This window comes from Cnephaeus nilssonii (genome assembly GCF_951640355.1).
Source record: "Cnephaeus nilssonii genome assembly, chromosome: 12".
In the NCBI taxonomy this organism is placed as follows: Eukaryota; Metazoa; Chordata; class Mammalia; order Chiroptera; family Vespertilionidae; genus Cnephaeus; species Cnephaeus nilssonii.
The window spans coordinates 80,580,871-80,607,742 of record NC_137083.1 but is presented as its reverse complement, the minus strand read 5'-3'; the positions used below and the strand labels follow the sequence as shown (position 1 = coordinate 80,607,742).

At 47.4% G+C, this 26,872-nt stretch overlaps 1 protein-coding gene across 6 annotated transcripts in view; it reads left to right on the top strand.

Annotated features, from left to right (window-relative positions):
• Nucleotides 1-26,872, top strand: part of LMBR1 (limb development membrane protein 1) — a 128,365-nt gene that overhangs the window by 74,545 nt on the left and 26,948 nt on the right. For 5 of the 6 annotated variants that reach the window (XM_079786135.1, XM_079786138.1, XM_079786133.1 and 2 more), the window contains 7 exons: nt 3,835-3,961; nt 4,368-4,436; nt 5,727-5,791; nt 10,060-10,132; nt 19,864-19,944; nt 23,847-23,923; nt 24,558-24,635. In XM_079786135.1, the coding sequence (XP_079642261.1) occupies nt 3,835-3,961; nt 4,368-4,436; nt 5,727-5,791; nt 10,060-10,132; nt 19,864-19,944; nt 23,847-23,923; nt 24,558-24,635 (570 nt within the window). The remainder of the gene's footprint in view (nt 1-3,834; nt 3,962-4,367; nt 4,437-5,726; nt 5,792-10,059; nt 10,133-19,863; nt 19,945-23,846; nt 23,924-24,557; nt 24,636-26,872) is intronic. The other variant, XM_079786137.1, reaches the window with a different exon arrangement.

Sequence of the window (26,872 nt, the reverse complement as noted above, 5' to 3'; positions counted from 1 at the left end):
ACTGGGGATAACAGGGGAGGTGGTCAGATCCTAAGAAAGATGGGATTGTTTCTTATAGGTCTGTACATGATAGTGACAAAGATGGGACGTGGGCGTCAGCTGGCCTTAGAAGGTGGTGTACATGTAACGCAGAAGCACAAGTGACCATGAGCTCCCAAGGCCAACCCAGTGACCGAGGCAAGGTGGCTCACCTGGGCCGGAGCTTTCTCAGCACCATGTCACATACATTAACTCACTTGATCCTGAAAAACCGACCAGGCAGGGGCTTTACTAATAAACCCATTGGCAAAGGGGAAACTGAGGCACACAAGGTTTAGGAATCACCCGAAGTGGTAGGTGGTCAGCGCTGGAACCAGGGTTTGCACCCTTGCTGTCTGTGGCTAGAGCTGGAAAGCTGGTCCCTGCTCACTGTCTGCCTCGTAAACGGACTGGGGATGCTTAAAAGGTTAATTCTTTTAAGAAAAGAATAGAAAATTCAAAATAATAGTTTATTCTCATACTAGAGGCCCGGTGCACGAAATTTGTGCAGGGGAGGGTGTGTCCCCTCAGCCCAGCCTGCACCCTCTCCAATCCGGGACCCCTCAGGGGATGGCCGGGGATCGGGCCTAAACCAGCAGTTGGAAATCCCTCTCACAATCTGGGACCACTGGCTCCTAACTGCTCACCTGCCTGCCTGATCGCCCCTAATTGCCCCCCCCCCCTGCTGGCCTGGTCGCCCCCAACTGCCCCCCTCTGCTGGCCTGGTCGCCCCCAATTGCCCCACTGCCAGCCTGGTTGCCCCACGCAGCCTGCTGTTCAGTCATCCGTCTGGTCGTTTAGGTCATGACGGACCCTGGCTTTTTAATATATTAGGATTACTTATGTCATATCCATCCACTCTAGAAAATACAGAAGAGCACCAAATATACAAGAAACATAACCCCATGGCTGTAGTTGGAGCAACGGGACAGTCCCTTCTGGCTGGCCTCGCAGGGCCTGCTGGTCTCCTGTGCCCAGGGCACCCCTTCCTGCTCCCGCCCAGAGAGGAGCTGCCCTGAGCTGCCCATGGGTTGTCTCAGTCCCTTCACAGCTCAGCTCCCGGCCTGGGTCCGTGGTTGCCAGGGACCCTTCCTTCTCCTGCCTGCTTGAGAGTCCACTGCCAGATCCTGTAGTTTCTCATGGCCATAATCCACCCCACGTGGCCCTGTGTGCTCTCCAGAGCACTTTGTTCGCTTCCCACCCTTGTCACCCAGCTGTCCCGACTGCAGGGGCTCCTAGACTACTGGCCGGCCAGGTGCTGTTGTGATGGCTCCTGGGTCAGAGACAGAGGACCTTGCACTCAGGCCTCATGCATGGGAGCTGCTGGCTCCTGTCAGTGCCCCGACCCCAGCCCAGAGGCCACTTGGCTGGGGCTGCTCCCGTGGTGGGCCTGTCCCGCCCAGGAGCCCGAGCTTAGGGAACTACACCATCCAAAATGGCTGCAAGCAAACCTTCCGCCCTTTGCTCTGTAGGCGACATCACCATTGTCATTCTAGACAGTAAAGCCCTGCCCTGCTTCAGAGACTCCCGGCTGTCTTCCAAGGCTGCTGCTGTGCCACAGGGGGCACCCTGGACCCTCCCCGACGGCACACAGGGAAACAAGCCTCACCGCTAAGATATGTCAGAGAGCCCTGACCGGTCTGGCTCAGTGGATAGAGCGTCGGCCTGTGGACTGAAGGGTCCCAGGTTCGATTCCGGTCAAGGGCATGTACCTTGGTTGTGGGCACATCCCCAGTAGGGGGTGTGCAGGAGGCAGCTGATCGATGTTTCTCTCTCATCGATGTTTCTAACTCTCTATCCCTCTCCCTTCCTCTCTGTAAAAGAATCAATAAAATATATTTAAAAAAAAATGTCAGAGGAAGTGCGCGAGCCTACTGGCGAGTCATTTCCTACATTGATCGTCATCATCTTAACCCTTATGCTGTCCTTGTGGTTACATCATTATAATTGTTTAGTATAACTACTAGAGGCCTGGTGCAGTGGGGTCCCTTGGCCTGGCCTGCATCCTCTTGCAATCCAGGAGCCCTTGGGGGATGTCGGAGAGCCGGTTTTGGCCTGATCCCTGCAGGTCAGGCTAAGGGACCCCACCAGTGCACTAACGTGCACACCAGGCCTCTAAGATCTTTGGTTAATCGTTTTCTGCCCTCCCCCCTTCCCTCTGAGATTCATCTGTCTGTTCCACGTTTCCATGCCTGTGCGTTGAGCGTCTGCCCCCTGGTGGTCAGTGCATGTCATAGCTACCAGTTGAACGGTCGATTAGGCATAGATAGATAGATAGATAGATAGAGTATTATTAAAACAGTTTTGCTTGGGCAGCAGATCTCAGATAGTTCCAGGAGCACTATTGCTCTGTTTCTATCTGTCAATACTGCTGTGCGACTTTGCTCATATGTCACAGTGCTTATGACACACGTGTTCCATGTTGTGGGAGCCCTGGTGCTTCTGGCTCGTCACGGGTGGCAGGAGCTGCTAGCGTGGGGCACACACAGAGTGCCCACTCTTTTTATCTGTCTCACTCAGAGGCTTTCCACACAATATTTAATGGGTAACAGAAAATCCTTGCTTAGAAAAACAGATTATTGCCTAGAAGGAGAGGCAGGAGAAAAGTCACTATTAAAAAGTGGTGTGCTTTGGTGCCGAGTGCTGTGCCAGGGCGAGATTCAGCGCTGCGAGGCTCGTCTGTGAACTGGGAGTGTGTGCTGGGACCGTTCCCACCTCATCTCCCTGGAGGAACAGCCTCTGTCTCGTGCAGACAAGCTGTCACTCTGCCGTGCGGGGCCTGCGGAACCTGCGCTTACACCGGAGCAGGCGTCTGTTCTGCCCCGGCACCGCGTGGGCCTGGGCCAGGGCAAGGCCAGGCCACTCTGAATCTTCCTCGAGGCTGAGGAATGCTACTCCCCTGGCCTCAGGACACGCCCTGTCCCCTGTCACACACGAGGAACAATCTAAGGGTAACCTGTTCCTTTAACCCAGAAAGTGGGAAATAATATTTAGGGCAGAATCGGGCTAAGTGGGCGTGTAGGTTCTTTATTTGTAACTCATACCTTTAAGTTCTTTTTGATGTGGAAGGGAAGGTTACATGGTTTATTAAGAAACATGGATGTACTTGTAATTTTGTTTGTCATGTAGATTAGTGCATTACAGTATCAATATGCATCTTTAAGTTCAGATCAGTCATTTGGTGACTTCAGGAACATAAGGAAGTTTTTGTTTTGCCTTGACTAGTGGGTTTCAATTTAAAAATCTGGTCTCTAGTTTGGCCCTGAGGCCAGACTTGTTTATATTGAAAACAAATGGTGCATAATGACTGTTAGTCCCAGCCTCACGGAGTGGGGAGAAGTCTCTAACGGGAAGGGGATGCTCTATCCCTATCCCTGGTATAAACTGACCATCTCTGGTCTCTCCTGCCGGGCTAGGCCTCCGCTGCTCACTAGAGGGCGCTGGAGGCCGGGAGCTGCGAGAGGCCCGCTGGCCCAGCGCCTGGATGAGCCTGTCCCCTTGATTAGGATCCACAGGTCAAGATTGGTCTGCTTCCTTGGTGTAAGTGTTAGGAAAGTAATTGTTTAGGATGATTCTGCAAAATGTTTGGAACAAGAATATTTTTCGTACTTTCCTCAAAGCTAATGCTATTTTACATAATTTTGGAAAAATCAGTCTCAACATTACAAACTGTAAGCACTTCATGTTTTTTCCTGCTGATAAATATAAATTCCCACCCTTTCCCAAGGAATTTTATGCTTTCTATCTGTGGCTAGAAACCTACTTGTTCATGAGATGTAATACAATATTAAAATCACACCTCTATTTACTTTTCAGGGACTCCGAGCCCGAATCTTGGAGACGCTGGTCATGCTCCTGCTCCTGGCGCTGCTGATCCTGGGGATGGTGTGGGTGGCCTCCGCGCTCGTGGACAAGGACGCGGCGAGCAGGGAGTCTCTGTACGGTGCGCTCGCGGCTTGAACCCGTTTCTCCCGTGGAGCCCTGCTCACCACTCACTTTTAAAGCATTGAAATAGTTCTTCGTGTAGTGAACCCTTGTTAGTTTACAGGATTAAGAAACCTTTAGAGACATTTATGAAAGCAGTGAATACTCAGGCGTTTCCTGTGTGCAGAGTATCTTTTTGTTGTGAATTGGTTTCTGTTCTTAAAATTCCACGGAGGCTTTTTTTCTCCTTCTAGACGAGTGTTGCAAAGGGGTTATTTTAGATCTTTTTGTTGTACTGTTTATAAATTATATGGTTTAGACTCAAATAGGCAGTTATGACGTTTACTGTACATTAATTCATAGTCAGCCTCTATCTCAATGCACAGTGTTTTGGATTTACTAAAAAGCATTGACTGTTTTCACAGATCTCTGGGAGTTCTACCTGCCCTATTTGTACTCCTGTGTGTCACTCATGGGATGTTTGCTGCTTCTCTGTAAGTATTTTTCTGACTTAATATTGATCGGAAAGGAGAGTTCTTCTGTGTTCTAGAAAATTATGGGAAATTTTCCAATGACATTCCTTAACAGCTTGGAGAGTTTGAAAAATTTGGCCCTTAACTTTATTTTTTATATTTTTATTGATTTCAGAGAGGGAGAGAGAGAGAAACATCAATGATGAGAGAGAACCATTTATCGGCTGCCTCCTGCACGCCCCACACCGGGGATTGAGCCCGAAACCCAGGCAAGTGCTCTGACCTGGAATCGAACCGTGACCTCCTGGTTCATAGGTCGACGTGCAACCAGTGAGCTACGCCGGCCGGGCAGCCCTTAGCTTTTTTTATGTTCAAGGTAAATTTTGATAAACTGAAACCTTGAAATAATGAGACACTTGTGTTGTTCTCTAAGAAAAGCTTCTTCCACAGGGTTGAGGTAAGGGGTGGGTGGAGGGGGAGATACACACATGGTTGCCCACATGCCCACATGCAGACACACACACACAAACACAGACATAAATACACATGTGTATAGACACAGACACACGTTCAGGGACATGCACACATACACAAAGACACAGGCACACACGCAGGCATTCGCACACACAGACACATGCACATATAGACACAGGCACACACGCACAGACATGCACATATACACGCACAGACATAGACATATATGTGCACACGCACATATCGCGCACACACAGACACATGCACAGATGGACACACATAGGCACATACACAGAGACATGCACATACTCACGTGCACTTACATGCCCCCCGTACCCTTACTATTCTGACACTAGACTCTACTTTTGAATGGTAATGATAGAATTGTGTGTGATCAATTATGGTCTTTATTTTCAAGCTTGCTTAGTTTTACTTTAGACGTTACCACATGTCTCAGAGACATTATAAACAGGTAAGTGTCGCTGTAAGGATTTAAGATGATAGTTGTCACTTTTAGAGGTTTTTGTCTGCTTCTCAGTTTCATTAGAGCTTGAAACCAGTCTGTCCTTCAGTTGGCTTTCTTTAACTTCGTGTAAGTGAAAATGCTTATCATTCAGCTGCTAGAGGCTCGCGTGTCCTCGGTGTAGCCGTCACCTGTCCCTCGTCAAGTACAGGAAGCAACCTTGCCAGCCCTCTTGACCATGTTGAGGAGCCTCCGACAGGCACCATGAGTCTGAAGCGGCGACAGACCTTTCTGAGAGGCAGTCTGACTCAGTGCGGTGTGAGGGCTGGCGGTCTGTGAGCTCGCAGTAAGCGCTGTCTGCCATCTCCCCGCAGTGTGCACCCCGGTCGGCCTGTCCCGCATGTTCGCCGTCATGGGCCAGCTGCTGGTGAAGCCGGCGGTGAGTAGTGGGAACCGTGTCGCGTCCCCAGCCTTTGGTTGCGAACGTGCACGCAGACACAGCAGGAGACTATTTCTGTGGGTTTATGACCCAAATTGTGGGTGTTTTTATTTTAATCTTTTTCATTTTTGGAAACCACATTTGTTTTTGCTTTTAAAATACTAACTATAGGCACTCAGGTAAAAATTTAAAACAAGGTTTACGAATATTTACAGGTATTGTAGGTGTTCGTTACCTTAGATCAAATAGTAACTGTTATGTTTCAAAATCTACCACATGGGCCCTTTGATTTACAAAGCAATTATGTTTCTGAAAATTTGCTGCATATTGTATCTTGTCTCTTTAATCTCAGAAGTACTGTATATTCATTTTCAATTAGTACTAATTCTAACAATCTGTCCCTAAGTTTCTTTGGCCTCTAGGTATTTTGTCAAATATTTCATAATATGAAAGCAGTTCTTAGCTGTATCTAGGACATTTGTCACTCAAATCACTCTCATGGATCCTCACTGCCTACAAACTCTACACTAAACTATCAACATGCTACAACACCTTGCACAGCCTCCGCACTGAGTGTACCTGTAGCCGCCACCCTCCCGCACTCCCAGCCCCAAGTGACTTTAACTGTAGACCCAGCGGCTCTGCTGTGCTCCAGGTGCTGTGCCCAGGGCCTCTCCCTCGGCGCCTCCGCGCCCCCAGCCCTGCTGGCCTCCTCTGGCCGGCTCTGCGGTCAGCTGCCCACTGCCATCTGTGAACCGGCCTCACTGCTTTCAGCCAGAGTAGCCGAGCTCCTTCTACAGCTCTCACTCCCTCTGTCTGTATCTTCCCAGTAGTACTTACTACGTTTCTATGGTCATAGGTTCGCTTTTCTTAGGGAGAAAATAAGGAAATGTAATAGATATTCTTTTAGTAAATGCTTGCTTAATTTCGAAACTGTTGTTGTTTTTTTTAATCCTCACTGGAGGATATTTTTTCCATTGGTTTTTAGAGAGAATGGGAGGGAGGGTAAGAAGAAGGGAGGGAGTGGAGGGAAGAGAGAGAGAAACATTGATGTGAAAGAGACACATCAATTGGTGGCCTCCTGCATGCACCCCGACTGGGGCAGGGATCTGACCTGCAACCCAGGTACATGTCCTTGACCAGGAATCAAACCTGAGACCCTTTGGTGCGCAGGCCATGCTCTAACCACTGAGCACAGTAGCCAGGGCTTGGACTTTTTTTAATAAATGGCAATCTCTTCCTATCTTCTTTAAACTAAAATTGGACTTTTTACTTGCTTCCTGAATGTGCACACAGCAAATACCATGTACACCAACCATGTCAAACTCAAAGGCTAACATGGGCCAAATAAACAAGGTGTAAGTGTATGTGGGCCACAAAAAAACAAAAGCTTCAATTTTCATAGAAACATAGGTTTATTTAGATAGAGACATGCTGAATACAAAGGGCTGAAATAAATGAGTAATCGTTAACATAAAATAATAGAACATTTTAATAAAAATTTATATTTTTTCTTGAACATTAACTTACCAGACACTGAATAACTGCACAAATTAATAAGCGTAACGCAAATAAACCTACTTTTCTTGTTCTCAGAAAGTGAAATATTTCCTGTTGTGCACACCAAACGAATCAGTCCAAGACTAACACGTGGCCATTGGCTGCTAAAGTATTCGCTGCTGGTATTAGTGGAGAGAAATGGTGCGTCTGCACGTAAGGGAAATGAATGCAACACGATGATAGTAATCGGGCATTAGCGAACATTGTAGTTTGTTATTAATACTTACGTTTGACAGGATATTGTAAAAATTAAGTTACAAGATTTTTATTAAAACCTTTCTTATATACCGTTATATTGTCTGGGCCACAAAAATATTCGTTGTGATTTGACATGCTTGATGTACACGCTGTCCACCCAGGAACCACCGCCCTCGGAGACAGATGTGGTGGCCCCACGTGCGTTCACTTTCTTCCTTTCTCTGGTCTGTTGACGCATCTTGGCCTCTTTCTCCACTGGCATCTCCTGCCCTAAATGTTGGCAGAGGTGTGACCCCCTGAGCGCGGTCTCGGGCTGCGCTCTGCTCTCCTGGCCACTCGGCCACTTCTCCCTCTGTGTCTGACCCTGACCCTGGTGAGGAAAGGCAGTGAGAACAAGCTCACGCACACAGAGCCAGCACCTTCTTCCTGTCCCCTCCCACGCTTACTTCCCCAGATTTGTCTGTTATTCAGAGGATCCTGAAACCGCTCGTCATCTTTGCTGTGTGCTTGCCATGAGTACTTTGCACACGTAATTCACTCCATCCGGTGGCAGACACGCAGGCTGGGGGGTGGCTTCTCATTTACTGGCTGAGTCATCTGCAGCTCGGGGAGTGGGACGTTTGCTCCAGGGTACAGGCCTGAGGGGACGGCAGGGCTGGTCAGAGCCTGGCTCCGGGCGCCGCTGTCCGCAGAGCTCCAGCATCCGCACCTGCTGCCGCGAGCACGAGGTGCCTGCTCCCACTGTGGGCGTAGTGTCACCTCTGGCTGGGCGCCTCACCTCCTTTTGGGAGTTAAGCCACCAGGGAAGGCACTGCCACCACCAGCAGCACTGGGCAGGGCCCTGCTCCTGAGCGGAGGTTGGGGTTTCTTTCCCTGACCTTCTGTAACTGTGCTTTAACTTCCGTGGTGACGTGTAAGTCACGTTTTGAGCTTACCGCATCTCTCCTGGATGCTGGAACACATGCCACGTGAGGTCCAGGCCTGTGTCTGACCCGAGTGGTTAAGGCGCAGGCTCCAAGGCAGATGATTCTTCTTCGCCAAACCTTCGTTTCTTGGCGATTCCAAGACGGGTGATAGCAGTATATTTTTAGGGTATTGTAGACTCAAGGGCACGATGCACGCTAACTCTTACCTCAAACACAGGGGTGGGCAAGAGGGGGCCTGCAGCTGTCTGCGTGGAGAAAGGCAGGCAGGCTGTGATGCTCGCAGGAGCTGTAGCAGCTGTGACCCCACTTCTGCCCCCCGGGGGCTACCACCGTCATTCCCACCAGCAGACCTGCAGGGGCAGTCGGTGTCTGCCGTTTGCCGGTACGAGCATGTCCTGTGCGCGTGTTGGATCTGAAGCAGTAGTGGCGAGGACCCGGTGGGAAGGCCCGTCCCTGCGCTCCACACACTCGGAGCCGCCGGGTCCCCCAGCCCCACCTCCTCTGGGGCTTTTAGGGGAGCCCTCCTTTCCCAAGTGGGAGGGACTGGAGTGTTGTCCTCAGAGAAGCCCTGTCTTCCCATCCCGCCTGGCCGCAGGCTCCTCTTAGGTAGTTACTGGTACTCGTTGTTGTGTGTGCTGCTTTTGCTCGGAGGCCAGGCCAGAGGGGACAGGCTGTCGGTACTTGTTCAGACCCCGGGAGCTGTTGGGTTGCCGTAGGCGGTCTGATGTAAATCCTGCCGACTTGGCACCGGACGGGATTGCACGGGCTGAGACGGCAGCAGGAGTGGAGAGGCTAGGCGGCTCCATCCTGTTCTGTGCCTGCTCCTCAGTCACCGTAACGGGGAGAGTGGCCGGAGTTCATCGCACAGAACTTGGTGCCGCTCTGGCGTCCTCCAGGCGCCCCGAGCACAGCCCTGTGAGCACAGCTGCGATGGGACCCTCGGGGTCCGTTTTGGAGACTGTGCGGATAGCACCCCACATGGCTGGCTGTTGGTCGTGGTTGGTCCTTATTTGTGTTGTGTGGTGTGACAGTGAGGGGTGTGCTCGTCAGCCTAGTTTCTCGAGGGTCCTGTCTAACGGGTGGCCTCAGCAACACCGTGAGGAACACTTGCGGGAAATTTCTAGTGCAGAGATGATGCTGGTGGAAAGCATTGCCTGGCGGGGGTCAGTTTATGGATTTCTGGTTCTGAACACGATGTGAGAAGTAGAGATGCGGAGCCAGGGTTGGGCGGGCGGCCTGCCTTCAGCTCTACAAACTGGCCGGCATGGGGAGCCCCCCTGTAGTGAGCCTTCGACGATGAGAGCCCGCACTTGGTCTGCCAGTGAGAACTGCAGAGTGGGTTAACCCTTTAAACTTAAAAAATACCCAGTTTAAATATATGTAGATTTTGTGATTACCAGCTTTGATGTATCTAGTTATACACTGAAATATTTTTACTTAATTTGTAAATCAAGTAGTTTGAGCATTTTCATTTTAGACTCCTAGTCATTGAGTGGTAGTCTGAGTCCCAGGCCCAACAGCCACTGTTCTCATCCACGGGGGTTTGTGACGTTGCCACATTCAACAGCCTGGTCTTCCCTTTAGATCCTGGAGGACCTGGACGAGCAGATGTACATTGTTGCCCTCGAGGAGGAGGCGCTGCAGAGACGGCTCACCGGTACGTAGACGGGGAACCCAGCAGGTATGCGCGAACCTGGCACCTACCTGGCACGCTCAGACGGGGAACCTGGCACGTAGCTCAGAGAAGACAGGGTCTGGTGCAGCGCCTCAGGCCTCTGCTGTGCGTGCGGCAGGACTCAGAGTGAAGGGGCCTTCGGGAGGAAGGGCTGCCGAGACTGGCGGCTTTTGGTCACGTTCCCATGATTCCCAGCTGATCCCCTGAAATCGAGCAGGGCTGGTTCAGTTCCGAGACCCTGGCCACCACGCTGTGCCCACTTCCCTGTCCTTGTGTGGCGGCGCCGTGACCCTGGCTGCTGAGGTGGCAGAACTGCATGTTGTCCACTGAGGCACACGTCTCATTCCCTCCTGCGGACTCGGGGGTAGACACGCGTGTCCCTGTGGCACAGGCTGTGACCTGCTCTGAGTGGCACCTGGTTCTCTGCTGGCATGTGGGAGGCGTTCGTCGTCAGCTGATGACCATGTGAGCACAGCACAGATTTTAAAGTTTAATTTCTAATTACTGGTTATGCTTGGCTTTAAATGAAGAACCAACAAAGAAAGGAGGAGTAAATGACATTATGAGAAATGACATAGTTTGTGTAAGTTTTATTTTTATTTACTTGGGTGATTTTCACCCTGCACACTTTTCTCTTACAAAGTAGTTTTTAATGTTGAAAATCTGCCACCAAGATCAGGTTATGGATAGCTAACTGTATTTCAGAATCCTAATTCAAGGGTAGCTATAAAGTGAAAGGTTACTTTAAGTATAAAATATTGAGAAATAGGAAGAAATAATCTATTTTCTTTAATTACAAATAATTAATTTAAATCTTCAACCCAAGAGTGTTCATAACATTTAGAGCGTGTACTTAGAGGAAAGAATTTTAGGTTGTATCTATTCTGCAGAATTCTTGTCAGTAATATTTGTGCATTTTGATACCAATAACTTTTAAAGTGGAACTACATGTGTCTTTTTTCCTTATAACTTTATTAAAGTTACTTTAAGATTTAAGCCCATTTAATTCCAGAATTGTAACTTCAATCAATGCTGTTGGCTTTATAACATGTTATTAAAGTGGCAAATAGAAAGATAAATTTGTCTTATTTAGAGAATCACGTGGGTATGTAATAAACACGCCAGAATTGTGGGAACCAGCGGTCGCCAACCTTTCGGACCTCACAGATCACCAGTTGTCCACGGACCACCAGTTAGTGACCGCTGGTAGGAACTGCGTCGAGCAGACGGCCCAGTATGGGACTGTTTGCACTGAGCCATGTGCTATTTCTTTCTTCTTCTTTTTTTTAAGTTTTTCATTTTTTAATATATTTTATTGATTTTTTTACAGAGAGGAAGGGAGAGGGATAGAGAGTTAGAAACATCGATGAGAGAGAAACATTGATCAGCTGCCTCCTGCACATCCCCTCCTGGGTCTGTGCCCGCAACCAAGGTACATGACTATGACTGGAATTGAACCCGGGACCCTTCAGTCCGCAGGCCGACGCTCTATCCACTGAGCCAAACCGGGTAGAGCGCCATGCACTATTTCAACCTCCAGGCCAGGGGCTGGGACCCAGGGAGGTAAAATGTAGTGCTCCATGAATTAAAGAATTTGAGTCAAGTCTAATCCAAACCAAATCAAACCAAAAGCATGGCCTTTACTCACTTTGCCCTTCACAGCAGGAAAAAGATTGCTGCAGAGTCCTCTAGATGCTTCGGCTGCTCCGATCCAAAGGGGTTCATTACACCCAGAGACACTGAAAAGGAGACGCCTGCCAGAGGCTGATGTGTTACAAGAGGGAGCCAAGCCAGAATGGCAGATCCCCCAACCAGCACAGAAATGTCCACGGCGGGGGGGGGGGGGGGGGGAGGGGGGGGGGTATACGCGGTGATGGGAGCACCAATGCTGGGTGGAATCTGTCTGCCTCGGGGAGATGGGAGCCAGCGCTGAGATCTGCATCTGCCTTCGGGGAGATGGGGGAGATGGCGGGGGAGAGGGGAGATGGGGGAGATGGGAGCCAGCGCTGAGATCTGCGTCTACCTTCGGGGAGATGGGGGAGATGGGGGGAGATGGGGGAGATGGGAGCCAGCGCTGAGATCTGTGTCTACCTTTGGGGAGATGGGGGAGATGGGGGGATAGGGGAGATGGGGGGAAGGGGGAGGTGGGGGGGAGGGGGGAGATGGGACCCAGCGCTGAGATCTGTGTCTGTCCTCGGGGAGATGGGGGAGATGGGGGGATGGGGGAGATGGGAGATGGGGGAGGGGGGAGGGGGGAGATAGGAGTTAGCGCTGAGATCTGTCTGCCCTCGGGGAGATGGGGGGGAGATGGGAGATGGGGGAGATGGGGGCGAGATGGGAGCCAGCTCTGAGATCTGTGTCTGCCGTCGGGGAAATGGGGGAAGATGGGGGAGATGGGAGATGAGGGGGATGGGGTGGGTGGGAGCCAGTGCTGAGATGCTGAGATCTGTGTCTGCTGTCAGGATCCGCCCTGACCGCTCTGCTGGCGGGTGGGTCCCAGTCTCCCCACCAGACTCCACCCGCTGGTGGGCCGGTGGCTGTAGTTTTGCTGTTTGCTGCTGTGGACTGTTTCAGGTGGAAACAGGCTTGTAACAGAAATAGCTGCGGGACAGAATGGACATCTGGACTCATTACACTGGGAACTGTGAGCGTCAGGGTGTTGGTCCGTGTTGTGCAGAGGGAAAAAACAAGAGGCAATGGAACAGCCTTTTAGGATTTGCTGTTTTAAAGAAAATGGAGATCCTAGGGGTTAGTGATAGAAATCATCCCCATGGGCTTATTACTCTAGTAGTATGTGAAATGTGTTATAAGTTACATTTTAAATCATTTTTTAAAATTGAAGTTTTAACTTTTTTATTCTGGGCTCCTAAGAAGAGTTGCAGTATGATCAAAGTGAAAAACATTGAAAGCAATAATACAGATGGCACGGTGACGAACCCAGAGTGCCTGGCGGTGTTTTGCTGATGGCACACAGCATGCCACGTGACACGCATCCCGTGAGACTTGGACATCTGCTTCCCGGGACCTGGACAAGCCCGAGGCCCTGCGGACACGGCCCTGCGGGAGCAGCTCTGCCGCTTGGGGGAGGCGCGCGGCTCGTGTCGGCGGGTACGACGTCCCGAGAGCTGGATTTCCGCGCTGGCTTTGCAAGGCAGCCTGGCTCTGAAGGCCGCGGCCGGCGTCACGTTCCTGTCTGACACGTGTGGGGCCAGAGGCTGTGTTCTGGGTGACAATGTCGCGGTCATAGAGGCTGTTAGGAAGACGAGCTGCCTGCGTGCCACTGTCAGTCAGGCCCCCCCTTCCGTCTGCTGCGCGTCTTCTTCCCAGCAGCACTTTGGGCAGGCGGGTTCCAGCTGCGTCTCAAGTTCACGGACTTACTGTTGTGAAGCCGCCGCTGCCCGGGGGTTGGGGGGTGGGGGGGCGGGGCCTCCCCTTCATTCCTGGTCCTCCCACTCTATCCTCAGCGCTTTCCACCAGTGACTTCCCGCCTTCCTTTTCCCCGTTGTGTCTCTGCAGTAGAGCAGGGACACCACAGGGCAGGGGTTTCTGTGGTCCCTTCCGTGCCCCTGGCCCTGGGACATTGCCAGACGGAGTGGTTGGTGGAGGGTGGCCCTTCCCCGGAGGTGAGGAGGGAAGAGGCAGGGTGTGCTGGGGACATGAAGGCAGAGTCCCAGGGACAGAGCCCAGGACCCACAGGGCCCCCGAGGACAGGCCGGGCCGAGGGGCGTTCCCAAGGAAGCAGAAGTCGGGGGACAGTTCCCTGTTGGTGACGTGCAGTGTGAGCAGTGACGGTGCCTTCTCCAGACCCCGCGGAGGAGCCCTCTGTGCCTCCTGCCCAGGGCCACGCACACGGCGGCCCGTGCACAGTGGAAGTGAGGCAGGAGCACTGATGGAAAAGCAAGCCTTTGTGTGCGTAGCCGATGGGTGTGCAGGTAACTTAGAGGCACCGCAGTGAGCAGGGATTACTTTTTGTTTAAGTTCAAAACCTTCACAGTTCTTTCAGTGTAATTTATTTAAATTCAATGTAATTTATTTAAAAATGTTGTAGGCTTTGAACTTAATGATTCAGTGCAGTTTGGTTAGGTACTATTTTTACCTTCATGATAAAAACTTAGTGTATCACTTTTGGTAGCAGTTACTTTCCTGCTTGGTTCTAACCTTTTTTAAAGCCTGGTCCTCCGAAGCTTCATTAACTCCTTCTTAGGGGCACCCAAGACATGCTCGTTCCATTTTCCCTGAGTGTCAGGTTGCAATGCCTTTGCATCCTGAAGAAGAAAGGACTTTCAGAAAGACACATGGCCCTTCCGTGGCCCGGGCGGGCGGCCTGCAGCATTGTGTCCTCAGTCCTGAGCCCGCTGTGCACAGGGGGTCGAGCTGCCTGGCGCTTTTAGGCGATGTCCAGGTTTGGGGAGGCGATGTCCAGGTTTGGGAGGCGATATCCAGGTTGGGGAGGTGATGTCCAGGTTTGGGGAGGCGATGGCCAGGTTTGTTAGGCGATGTCCAGGTTGGGGAGGCGATGTCCAGGTTGGGGAGGCGATGTCCAGGTTGGGGAGGCGATGGCCAGGTTTGTTAGGCGATGTCCAGGTTGGGGAGGCGATGTCCAGGTTGGGGAGGCGATGGCCAGGTTTGGGAGGCGATGGCCAGGTTTGGGAGGTGATGGCCAGGTTTGGGGAGGCGATGGCCAGGTTTGGGAGGCGATGGCCAGGTTTGGGAGGCGATGGCCAGGTTTGGGGAGGCGATGGCCAGGTTGGGGAGGTTGGGGAGGCGATGTCCAGGTTGGGGAGGCGATGGCCAGGTTTGTTAGGCGATGTCCAGGTTGGGGAGGCGATGTCCAGGTTGGGGAGGCGATGTCCAGGTTGGGGAGGCGATGTCCAGGTTGGGGAGGCGATGTCCAGGTTGGGGAGGCGATGTCCAGGTTGGGGAGGCGATGTCCAGGTTGGGGAGGTGTGTGTGCTGCTCTAGAGTACTGGGCCCTCTCAGAGCACCTCCCAGCTTCCTGGGCAGACAGCTTGCTGGCTGGTCGTCACTTACCTGACGTCTTTCTCCTAACACCCTTAACTGTCAGGAAGCTGAGGTCAGATTTCATCTCATGTCCTCCCCTCACTTTCATCTCGACGCTAAGGTCCTACGCCAGCAATGGGTATATTAGGAATCCTGTGTACTGTGGTGTCTGCCACGGAGTGACAGTACCTCAGATTTGCCGACTCTGGGCCCTGGTCGGTTGGGTGTGGACACAGACAGCAGCATTGCTGTGGGAACAGCCCTCCTTTGGTAATACTGTGACAGAGGAAAGCGTTTAGTAATCCCTGACGTCCTGAGTGCACAGAAAAGAATGTCGATCCTGCTGGTAAAACTAGTTAAATGGCTTCTTTCTAGTAAGATATCAGCGTTTGGGTCTAATGGTCTGAAACGGAGGAATTCCTTGTTGTAGTTCATTCAGTTTTTAGGGTCATATAATCACTTTCAAGACAATAAAATGTGGCCCAAACAGATTATTTGTTGCAAGTGAGAAGATGTGGCTGAAGAGATGTCAGCTAATGGGGAATACTTGGAGTAACCAGCTATAGAATGTATTTGAGTCAGGTGTCATGTAGTCTCTGAAATTCAGGGAGAGATCACTCTATATAATTGCTCCAAATTTGTTAGCAGAAGATGCATTTCATACACACGAGCTCCTTGTTCAGCCTCAGCCTGCTTGGATAACAGTATTCTCGATAGTAACATGTATCCTATCTAATAAAAGAGTAATATGCAAATTAACCATCACTACGCTACACCCACAAGCCATGCCCACCAGCCAATCAGGAACGAGTATGCAAACTAACCCAACCAAGATGGCTGTGGCCACAGAGTGAGCAGGAGGCTTGGGTTTCCCCGGCAATGGAGGAAGCCAAGCTTTCCGCACACCCTGGCAGACCCAGGCCTCCACTCAAGGCTACAAAGTTTCAATTATGGAAGATATAAATAAATCCCAACAAAAATGGCTGCGGCCACTGAGCAAGCAGGAGGCTTGGCTCTGCTCAAGGCTACTAAGTTTCACTTATAGAAGATAAATAAATCCCAGATACCAGGGCCTCTACTTGGGTCACCAGGGGGCATGGCCAGCCTGCAAACGACCACAGGTCCCTCGCCCAGGCTGCCCCACGCCCCAAGGGAACCCCCACCCTGATCCAGGACACCCTTCAGGGCAAACCAGCTGGCCCCCACCCATGCACCAGGCCTCTATTCTATCTAATAAAAGAGTAATATGCAAATTGACTGTCACTCCAACACACAAGATGGCTGCCCCCATGTGGACACAAGATGGCCGCCACAAGATGGCCAGCAGGGGAGGGCAGTTGTGAGGGACCAGGCCTGCAAGGGAGGGCAGTTGGGGGCGATCAAGCCTGCAGGGAAGGGCAGTTGCGGGGGACTCAGGCCTTCAGGGGAGAGCACTTGGGGGGACCAGGCCTGCAGGGGAGGGCAGTTAGGGGTGACCAGGCCTACAGGGGAGGGCAGTTAGGGGCAAACAGGCTGGCAGGGGAGCAGTTAGGCATCAATCAGGCTGGCAGGGGAGTGGTTAGGGGTGATCAGGCTGGCAGGCAGAAGTGGTTAGGGGCAATCAGGAAGGCAGGCAGGCAAGCAGTTGGGAGCCAGCAGTCCTGGATTGTGAGAGGGATGTCCCAGATTGGAGAGGGTGCAGGCTGGGCTGAGGGACACACCACCCCCCCGCCCCCGTGCACAAATTTCGTGCACCGGGCCTCTAGTAAATAAGTTTGAAAAATTATCCAGGATAAGGTCTATCAGTAACTTATGTAAAGTAGAAAAAAGCCAAACGGCTACTTTAATTGTACATTTGTTTCAAATTTTCTATCTCGCATGTCATCATTTATAGTGAAAGTATATTTACGTTTTCAAAATTGTGCTGGATGTTGAAAGTTTTATGTTCCTTACTTAGCCATATATTTGTGGCTATGTCAGAAGTAAATAGAAACTCTTATTGTAACAAATATTAGCATTCAAATGGAGTAGAAGTAGAGCTGCTGAGTGTATGGGTTGTCTGTCTCCTCTGGAGAGGAACAGTGTCTGTCTGTCCTGCCGAAGGTGCTGTGGGGAGCTGAAGATCCAGGCTTCCGTTTTCACACGCTCTAGGGCCTCCTCCCCCGGGCTCTGTGCGGGGCAGCACCTGGTGCTCGCTGGCTGAGGGGACGGAGCCTGTTCTCCCGGAGTTATTGGGAGCCTTGGGACTTAACAACAGAATTGTTTGCCTGAATGATTCGAAGTAATTAAAAGTACTTGAGTGACCTCACACTCTTGGTTGTAGAGATCACCTTGGTCAGTTTAAAGTACAAAGTATAATCAAAACTTAGATTTTCGAATCAACTTTTTTTGGTTATAAGCTAAATTAAAGAGTTAAGTAAGAAAATAATCTGTTTATTCTGGAGGTATCTACTTCCAAATATGAGACTAAGGTTAGGGCACTGTGCCACTTAGGGCTACCTTCCTAGTGCTTCATGGTTTGGGTTGTTTACATACCAGGCTGGAGACTTACCTTTGTTTTAAGAAATGCAACATTGTATATTTTAAATTAAATGGTTAGTGTCTGCTCTTGAACACGTGAATGTCAGTCAGGGCTGTCTTTGTATTAAGAAAATGTATAAGGTCAGATCAGTTATTGAAGAAATGCTGGGCTTTGGGAAACTTATCTTGGAAGCAAAATATGAAAATATTTTCAATAGCACACTAGTTTTTCAGCTTCAGAGTGAAGCTGGGGAAAGTTGCCTTCAGCTATTCGTTTTCCTGCATCCAGAGAGACGGGTGGAGTAGGATCAAAAATACTTATTTGATCAAAGTTATTGGCTCAGAAGTCATTCTTACCAACGTGAGGAAGATGAAAGGCATTGTTTTTACTGCACGCTAGTAACAGCGTAATTTTGAACTAATTGGTGTTGAACTGCCAATCACCTGGGGGAATGCAAATAGATACTCTTACAGGTTCCTTTGAGGTAGTGAAGTCTTGTGTCGAGGCTGGAAGGAAAACAGAATAATACCGTTAAATTGACCTTAAATGAGCTGCCTTGTGGTTGTCTTGGAGAATCCCTTTTTATTTTTCCTGGCTAGCCCAAACAGGTTTTGTCTACCAATTTGACTTATTGACTAGACGATGCTGACGGTGAACGTTCCGAATGGTTTTGAAGTGAAGTGGTGGTGATAGAATTCTGCAGGATATCGTGGCGATTTCGTTGGTGCGACTTAAGTGAGTGTGCCATTCCAGGGCTTGTTTGCAGTTGTCATGGTTCCTCCCAGCAGCCATCCTGTCCTCTGGTCACTTACCGCGGAGCATTCTGCCCCACAAACGGTGGCTGTGCCCACGGGGATGGCGATGGTGCAGGGAAGGGTGGGTGGCTTTGAGATCTGTTATTCCAGATGAAGCTAGTCATTTCATGAAAGCACCATTTCTCTGAGGACAGTTAGAATGTCTTCTTGATTTTTGTGTGCAGGTCAGTATTTATTAACTGCCTACTGTGTACCTCGTATGTGTTACCCTAAACAAACACACAGCATTTCAGAATACCACTTTCACGATTTCACTTGGAAAAACAGCACACTGGTTGGTCTAGGCATTTGTATTGAGGTTGGTAGACACCATGCCCGCCAAGTAGTGTCTCGCTTAATTTCAAAGTGGCAGCAGCCCCGTCTGTCGGGAGGGCTCCAGGGTGTGTCCAGCCCTGTCTCGCCCAGTCCTGAGGGGCTCAGGCCAAACCCTGGGAGCTTCCTGACGGCTCTCACCTCACACCACACTTTCCAGTCCAGCCCACCAGCGCCCGCAGCAAGCTAGCCTAGGTCGGAGCGTCTGCCCACTGGTGGTCAGTGCATGTCATAGCGACTGGTTGAGCGGTCAAACTCCCAGTGGAACTCGCAATCAAGGGGACAATTTGCGTATTAGGCTTTTATTATATAGGATTATAATATTTGGGGGGAAGTAACCTTTAAATATCTCCTATATGTTCAGTGCTCACACCCTTTGACTCAGCAGAGTGTGTTTTGGGAATCTGCGCTACAGAAATAACAAACCAGAATGACCTGGGTGTGCCTGTAGATGTGTGCACTGCAGCATTGTTCGTATGCAAACCATCGGAGGAACTTGACTTCATAAGTGGAATAATCTTGAATAAAGCTGAAGGATGTCCACACCCTGGAATAATACGTATTCAGCTGTTAAGGACTTGTCACTGTCAATGTGGACGCGTCATTGACTAGGAAAGCAAGTGGAAAAATAATGCATCTGATTCAACCCATTCTTATAAACCCTATGCAAGATAGATGTGAGTGTGTGAATACGCACCTGAGTATGAAGAAAGGCGTGGGCGCATCAACCACACGGTCGACTGTTGTCACTGTAGGAAGGTGGGATGGAGAAGAGATCTTGATTTTCTTTTACTTTATAATAAGCACATACTTTTATAATTAATAAAAATTAATAATAGATCCATTAAGAATTTTACCAAAGTAATACATTTTCTAGGAAACATTTAGTGTTTCATCAAGAATTTGGACGTTTTAAGTGGTTAAAAAAATGGATGTCCTTTTCTGTGAATCACAGCAGCATTGTTTTCATTCTCTATAATCAGCATTTGCGATGGGTTATTTTTATATTTTAATTGAATGTGAGAGCCACCTGTTCTGTACTCCTAGTGGTTCTGTTGTTTTACTTCTATGTTTGTTTTCCACAGGACTGTCTTCGTCAGTGGACTACAATGTAATGGAGCTGGAACAAGAACTTGAAAATGTAAAGATTTTTAAGACAAAATTAGGTACCTTTTTTCCCTTGACTTGATTTCTTATTAAAGTCTTTCCTGTAGTCTGAAATATATAAAAAAAAAATGTATGAAATCTTTAGTTTATGTTACAAGCTTTCAATCTGTCCAAGCCATTTGGGGAGAGGATAAGCAGGCATCAACTCACTTTTTGTTTTGTTTTTTATGTTTACAAAATGAATTTTCAAAACAAACTGATGTTTAAAGGTGTCGTTCTATTGTCTTTTCACTTGCACTATTCCTGACAAGTAATCATCTGTCATCTTTATCTTTTATTGTGTCTTTATTTTTTTTAGAACAATTGATTTAGAACAATTTTATTGTAATGTGCCTTTGAGTAATTTTATTTATGTTTCTTATCCTCTGGGTTCATTGATTTTTTTTTTGACCTGGGAAATTGTAATTGTCATCTCATGTGGAAACTTTTTGCCATTACTTTTCCAAGTGTTTTTCCTCCTTCTCTCTGTGCCTCCCTCTCTAAGGACTCCAATTCCATGTGCAATAGCTCTCGCAAAGTTGCCCCTAACTCAAGGGTGTTCCCTCATTTTTCATGTTTTCTCTTTCCTCTGTATGTTTCATTTCAGCTAGTTTGTATTGCTATGTCTTCATGTTTACTAATTTTTTTCCTCTGGAGTGTCTAGTCTGCCTTTAATCCCACCTATTGTATTTTTTTCTCAGACACTGCAATTTTTATCTCTTGAAGTTCTGTTTAGGCCTGTTTTATATCTTCCATATGTCTAATTAACATCTTTAATTTGATATCCACCTTTTTGAAAATATGGAATACAGTTTTAATAATACTTTTAATATTTTTGTCTGCTAATTCTAACATCTGTGTTTATTCTAGAAGAGTTTCAATTGATTGACTTACTGTATTTTTGTGCCTGTTTGCATGCATGGCAACTTTGGATACTAGCTACTGTGAATCTTACATCGTCAGTGCTAATGTTTTTGTGTTCCTGTAATTGAGGAACTTTGTTTTGGGATGCAGTGAAGTTACTTATAAACAGTTTGATATTATCAGGTCTTGCCTTGAAGACTTGTTAGGCTGGGCCAGAATGACATTTCGTCTTCCGTGGTCGGCAAACTGCGGCTCACGAGCCACATGCGGCTCTTTGGCCCTTTGAGTGTGGCTCTTCCACAAAATACCATGGCCTGGGCGAGTCTGTTTTGAAGAAGTGGCATTAGAAGAAGTTTAAGTTTAAAAAATTTGGCTCTCAAAAGAAATTTCAATTGTTGTACTGTTGATATTTGGCTCTGTTGACTAGTAATAGTTCCCCGCTACTGACGCAAGACCCTTCTAAGCATTCTACCCAGTGTCCCAGTGTCTTGAGGGAACAGCATGATTCTTGACCCTTCGTGATTGTTGGATGATGTTCCTTTCACTCATTTTGGGTGTTTCCTTCATCAGCCGTGGGTGCTTTCCTCACATTTCCTCCGTTACCCTGCTCCAGTCCTTGGGGTGTTCTCTGTGCAACAGTCTCTTCTCTGGCACTTGCTCTGCAAAATCCCGCTGACTTGGTCTCTGCAGACCCCATTGTATGTTCTCAACTCGGGGAATGGAGTGGGCTCTGCCTGGGTTCCCCCTGCCTGCACCAGGGCCTGCCGGGAAGCTCTCCCAGACAGTGAGCTGGGACAGACACAGGGCTTGTTCCCCATCATTCAGGGCCATAGCCCTTCAGTGATCAGATGTCCCAGGCTTGAAAACTGTTGTTTTCATATACATGTATTTTTTGGTCTTTAAAATGTTTCAGGCTGGACAGTAACTCTGGTCCCTGTTGATACTCTGTCTTCAGAAGGGCAAGTCGAATATTATGTTGTTGAAAATCATATATGCAGTTCAATCATTTTCATTTCATAAACATCATTACATTGCCGCAGGTTATTTTCTTCGTCCTGCTGTTGATGGATGTTTGATGTGTTTCCAGTCTTGTGTTAATGTGAATACTACTGGTATAGACATTCTTCTACATATCTCTTGGTACAAGTGAAATCATAGGATCACTGGGTGTTTCTGTACAACGTTTTCCGGTAACACCAAACTTTCCCAGGTAGTTGTGTTATTTTGTATTCCTGCGAGGGACCAGAAGGCTCCCTGTTGCCCCATCCTTGCCAACAGTCCACAGGGCTGGGCTTCTCCATTTGTACCAGTTCAGGGCATCGGACTTGGTGTTTCAGCGTGCATGACCCTGATTTGTGTTTCCCGTGTTCATTTAGCTTCTGCTGAAAAAACATCTGTAAGTATTTCATTCAGTGCTGGTTTGCTGGCAACAAATTCTTTCAGTTTTTGTTTATCTGAAAACATTTTTACTTTGCTTTCTTGTTTGTGGGGCATTTACACGGAATTTGAACTCTTATCGGGTAATTTCCATCATTGTAAAGATGCCATCCAAAGTTGTCTCTGTGCCCTTGGGGAGGGCTGCTAAGATTTCCTTTTGTCTTTGTCTTTCTACTGATCTTCCTTCACTTCTTTTCAGCTGTTGTAACTGCCGTCAAAATGATCACACTCTTATCTTTAGTTACAATATTTTTCAGTTCTAGAAATTCCATTTGATTATTTTTCTAGATTCAATTTGTGACATTTGCCATCTCATCATTTGTCTTATTGAGCATATTAATCAGTTATTTTAAGGCCACTTCCTGGTAAGTCCAGTATCTGGATCAGCTGAAAGTGTTTCTGTTCTTTTTCCTTTGTTCTATCTCCTGATAATATTTGATGGAATGCCAGACATTTTTTATGTGTCATTGTAGAAACATGGTTGATATTTTCTTCTTTTGGAAAGGATTTATTCTAGCTTCTGGTAGGCAGTTAGAGAGGGACAGATCCCTTTCATCTGAGAGAGTTTGAGACTGGGTTTTGGTCTTTACTAGGCTGGTCTAGTTCCAGTTTGGTATTGCTCCTAGAATATAGCTTTTCCGTGGTCCTGAAAGCTGGTTGTTTTGTTGTTAACTATCATGCTGTCTTCTTCATGAACCTTGAACTCTAGTTTTACCTTTCAGGAACCATGAGCCCGATGGAGCCCAGCTTGGCTTCTGCGCCCCGAGCTGCACCCTCTGTCCATCCCCTCAGCGCTGAGCCTTGCAGGGGCAGTGGCTGCACCAGCTCTCCTTCCTCTCTCCTCTTCTCTGTGATCCTAGCCTCTCAAGTGCTGGCGGCCTCAGTCGCCCCAAACTTCAATTTTTGTCTCCTTGGCTCTGCTGAGTTTGCTGAAAGCTTTGCTTTAGGAAAGTGGGTTTTTCACCCACTGATTTCTGCTTATTTCTCAGCCTTGTGGTTCCATGCAGTTACCTCTGGAAAATGTGGGGGGAAGGAGTGTGCATTCATTTCGCAGAGCACTGGCCCCTCAGTGTTGATTGTCATGGTAATTCTGATACCTTCATACAGATTTTTAATAAAATCAGTTTGCTCCACCTTCTCCAGTTGTTTATGGCCGGGACAGTTGTGACGTGAGGTAGCCCCTTGCAGTCCAAAGTGGAAGTTTGCTCTCAGCCTCTAGAAATGGGAGTGATGACTTTGGGATGTGAGAGTAGAGGGGATTTTTACTCCTGTTACTTTAGTCATTCAAATCTGTATCAATATGTAAGTCCATGTCAAATACAAATATTTCTATATTTTCAGAGTAAGCTATAAATTACCAATTTATTTCATTGGCAATTGAAATGCCTTTAAAGAGCTAAAATTTAAGCATCACAGGACTAAGTTGTTTAATGTAGCAAACTAACTCTAAATTTCTGATTTTTATGGTTTGTGGAGGAAAAGTAAAATTATTTGTGTTTTTTAAAAAAGAAATTATATAAAAAGACTGCATTCTGGTTATAGTAGTAAGGAATAAAAATGGAATGTGGAGAGGATTTGGGGCCATTTCTGAAATCTTCTGTTGTGTTGTTTCTCCTCCTAGAGAGGCGGAAGAAGGCATCGGCTTGGGAAAGAAATTTGGTGTATCCTGCGGTCATGGTTCTCCTTCTCATTGAGACGGTAGGAATTGATTTGCCTGGATGCATAAAGCAAATTATTTTATATTTACTGTTTGAAAATGGCAACTCCCTCAGCGAAGTGCAGGTAAACTAGTTTTCTTATCAGTAAGATTAAAATGCATCAATGCCTCTATGTGCAAAAACATGATAGAACCAAAACAGAAATGAATAGTAATTTTTTAAAAGTCCTCAAGCTTATCTATTTCTTCGTGAAAGCAGGAAATTCATTCTTTGTTTCATTGAAAATGCAGAGCAGAGGAGGTACAGGAGACACTGTCAGGCTCAGGGGAGGCTGTGAGCGGGAGTCGGAGCCAGTTCTGATGGATTGTAACTATTTCTAAGTGGTGGGGGAGGGGGATCGGGGTTTGGATTTCCAGTGGGTGAGATCAGTGAATAAGTGCATCTGTGTTATTAGCATTTGTCACAAGTTTTGAAATTATAATAATTTACAGAATGTTTTAGAATTTATTCTGGGGTTTTGTAGGCAGTCTAATGACTTTAGGGTTATATGTAGAATTTTTGTTTGGACTTCTTTTCCTCTCCTCTGAAGCATACACTTGGTTGGCCACTTAGATTTTAATATATATGTGTTGGCAAAATGTCTTTGAACTGACAATTGACTTTTTGTGTTGTAGTCCATCTCGGTCATCCTGGTGGCTTGTAATATCCTTTGCCTGTTGGTTGATGAAACAGCAATGCCAAAGGGAACGAGGGTAAAGTAGAATGTTTAACACGGCTTTCTTTTGCAAAAGTATTCTGCATAAGCCAATTAAAACAGTCACCTTTCTGTATGCATATACTTTAAGTTGTGTGAATTTCTTTATGCAAGGAGCCTTCATAAACAGCATTTGTAAAGTACTAGAGGCCCGATGCATGAAATTCGTGAGAGCGGCTCCGCCCTCGCAGCTACAGCGGCTGCCTCGGCCCTGGCAGCCCCGGCTTCGTCTGGAAGGTCGTCCAGAAGGCCATCCGGGAGGTCGTTCGGCTGTCTGGTCTAATTAGCATATTGTGCTTTTATTATTATGGATTATTATTATAGATGGTTTTGTTTCTGGTATCTTACTTTGGATTGGTTGGGCCTTTTATCAAAAATCAGATACACTTCATATCAGAGTTTATCTTTGTTTTACTGAAATTCATTACTTGTGATTATTTTAAAAAAATGTACACTCTGAAATAGTGACATATGAAGAATTTATTAAATGGATCCATTGGGTTTGTGAGAGATGCAACTGTGTGGTTGACGGGAGTCCCGCTTCAGGAGAGTCCACACTTTATGATACCGAGTCGAAATGTTCAGTTACTGGTGAGAGTCAGAGGTGTATCTTTTTATGAGTTAACTTAGTTTTCTCTCTTGTTAACAGACTGATGATTTTATTAAATTCTGTCAATTAGCCAGTTTGAATATATTTTCCATCAAGAAGGTAGTTACCACTAAAAATTCGTATTTGGCATAGTTTTTTCTAGGTGTCTCTAAACTTTTACATAAAATAACATTTAAGTTTTGACATTTATTATATTTTTCCAAGTTAGCCACTTTCCCATTCCCCATAGAAATGACTTAAAAACTTTGACTTTTGATGCCCTTCTCTCTCTGATACACCTGTTCTCTCATAGAGAAAAGCCATTGTCTATCTTAATTCCTTCCCTTCGGTCTATGATGAAGAGACCCTGTTCTTCCCAAAGCTCATTCATTCAGCCCTAGTTCTTGACTTAGAGCCCCTCACACCATTCCAGGACTTGGTGCCATCTGTCCCTGCCATGTCTCTCCACAGCGGGAGCCACCATCAGGCTCCAGGTGCCGCATCCCACTGAAAGCAGCAGCAGCAGCCAGCCTCCTCTTCCGCAGTCTGGGCTTTGTCTTTTGTTCACTCCCAGTCCCACTGATAAGAGCAAGAAGTCACCTCCTGTGTTGACTTCTAGCTACTTTTTAACCCATTCTTACATGTTATCCACTAAGTAAATCTTACGTCATGGTAGAGAGGGACTTGGACCTGGTAGGCTCCTTGCATGAGTGTGTAAATAAATCAGGTCACCTTAATCCTACCTGTGTAGGCCTCTGAAGACAGGGAATAGTTCCAAAATGTTTTTCATCACAGTTGTTGGGGAGGGAAAATTTTTCCTTCTACCCTTCTAGGTTCTTTTGTCTAAGAATTAAATGGACAAGAGACAGAAAAACAGGAGAAAATAAAATTTAATTATATAAGTACATAAGGAGACCCCATAGAATGAGACTCAAGAAATGATCAAAGCAGGGAGTATGTATACCATTCGTAGACAAAGAAACAGTTACTTATGAAGATCGCACAAAACAGAGTTTGTGTTTGGGTTAGGGACTTAACTGAAGAAGTCACAAAGCTTGTTTGTATAGCGACTTCCGGTCCTGAGCGCCCTCTCTCTGGCACAGGGAGCTTTGTTCCTTGTGTGGGGGAGCAGCAGGCCGGAGTGTGCTTCCGGTACTGGGGGCTCTCCAGCCACTGATTTGAAATGATCACCGTGCCGCCGGGGCCTATTTTGGGGCGGCCTGCGAGTCCCAGTGCAGTCAGTATGCTTCCTATGCCTAAGTTAGAAGGTATAGAGAATAGTTATTATTTCTTGGTTTATTTTTTTTTCTTAGTGTGACTATACATTTTATTTTATCCTGATATTTCTCTTAGATATAATAGAAGCTGATAGTAAATAAGTCATTCATATTCATATAGTTCCTTTAATTAATAAGCTGTGAAAATATTGTTCCTACTTCATTAAGAAATAATTTTTTTCCTGTCTGGTCTCATTGACAAATACTACTTTTCTGTTTGTTTTCTTAAGTCCTAGATAAAGATAGTTTTTGAGAATAGGTACAATGTTTAGTAAAAAATTTACAGCATTACATTTTTAAAAATCTGGGTTTATTATATCTTTTAAAACTCCGAGTTTCCAAGGAAGATTTGGGGAAAGGACATTTCTA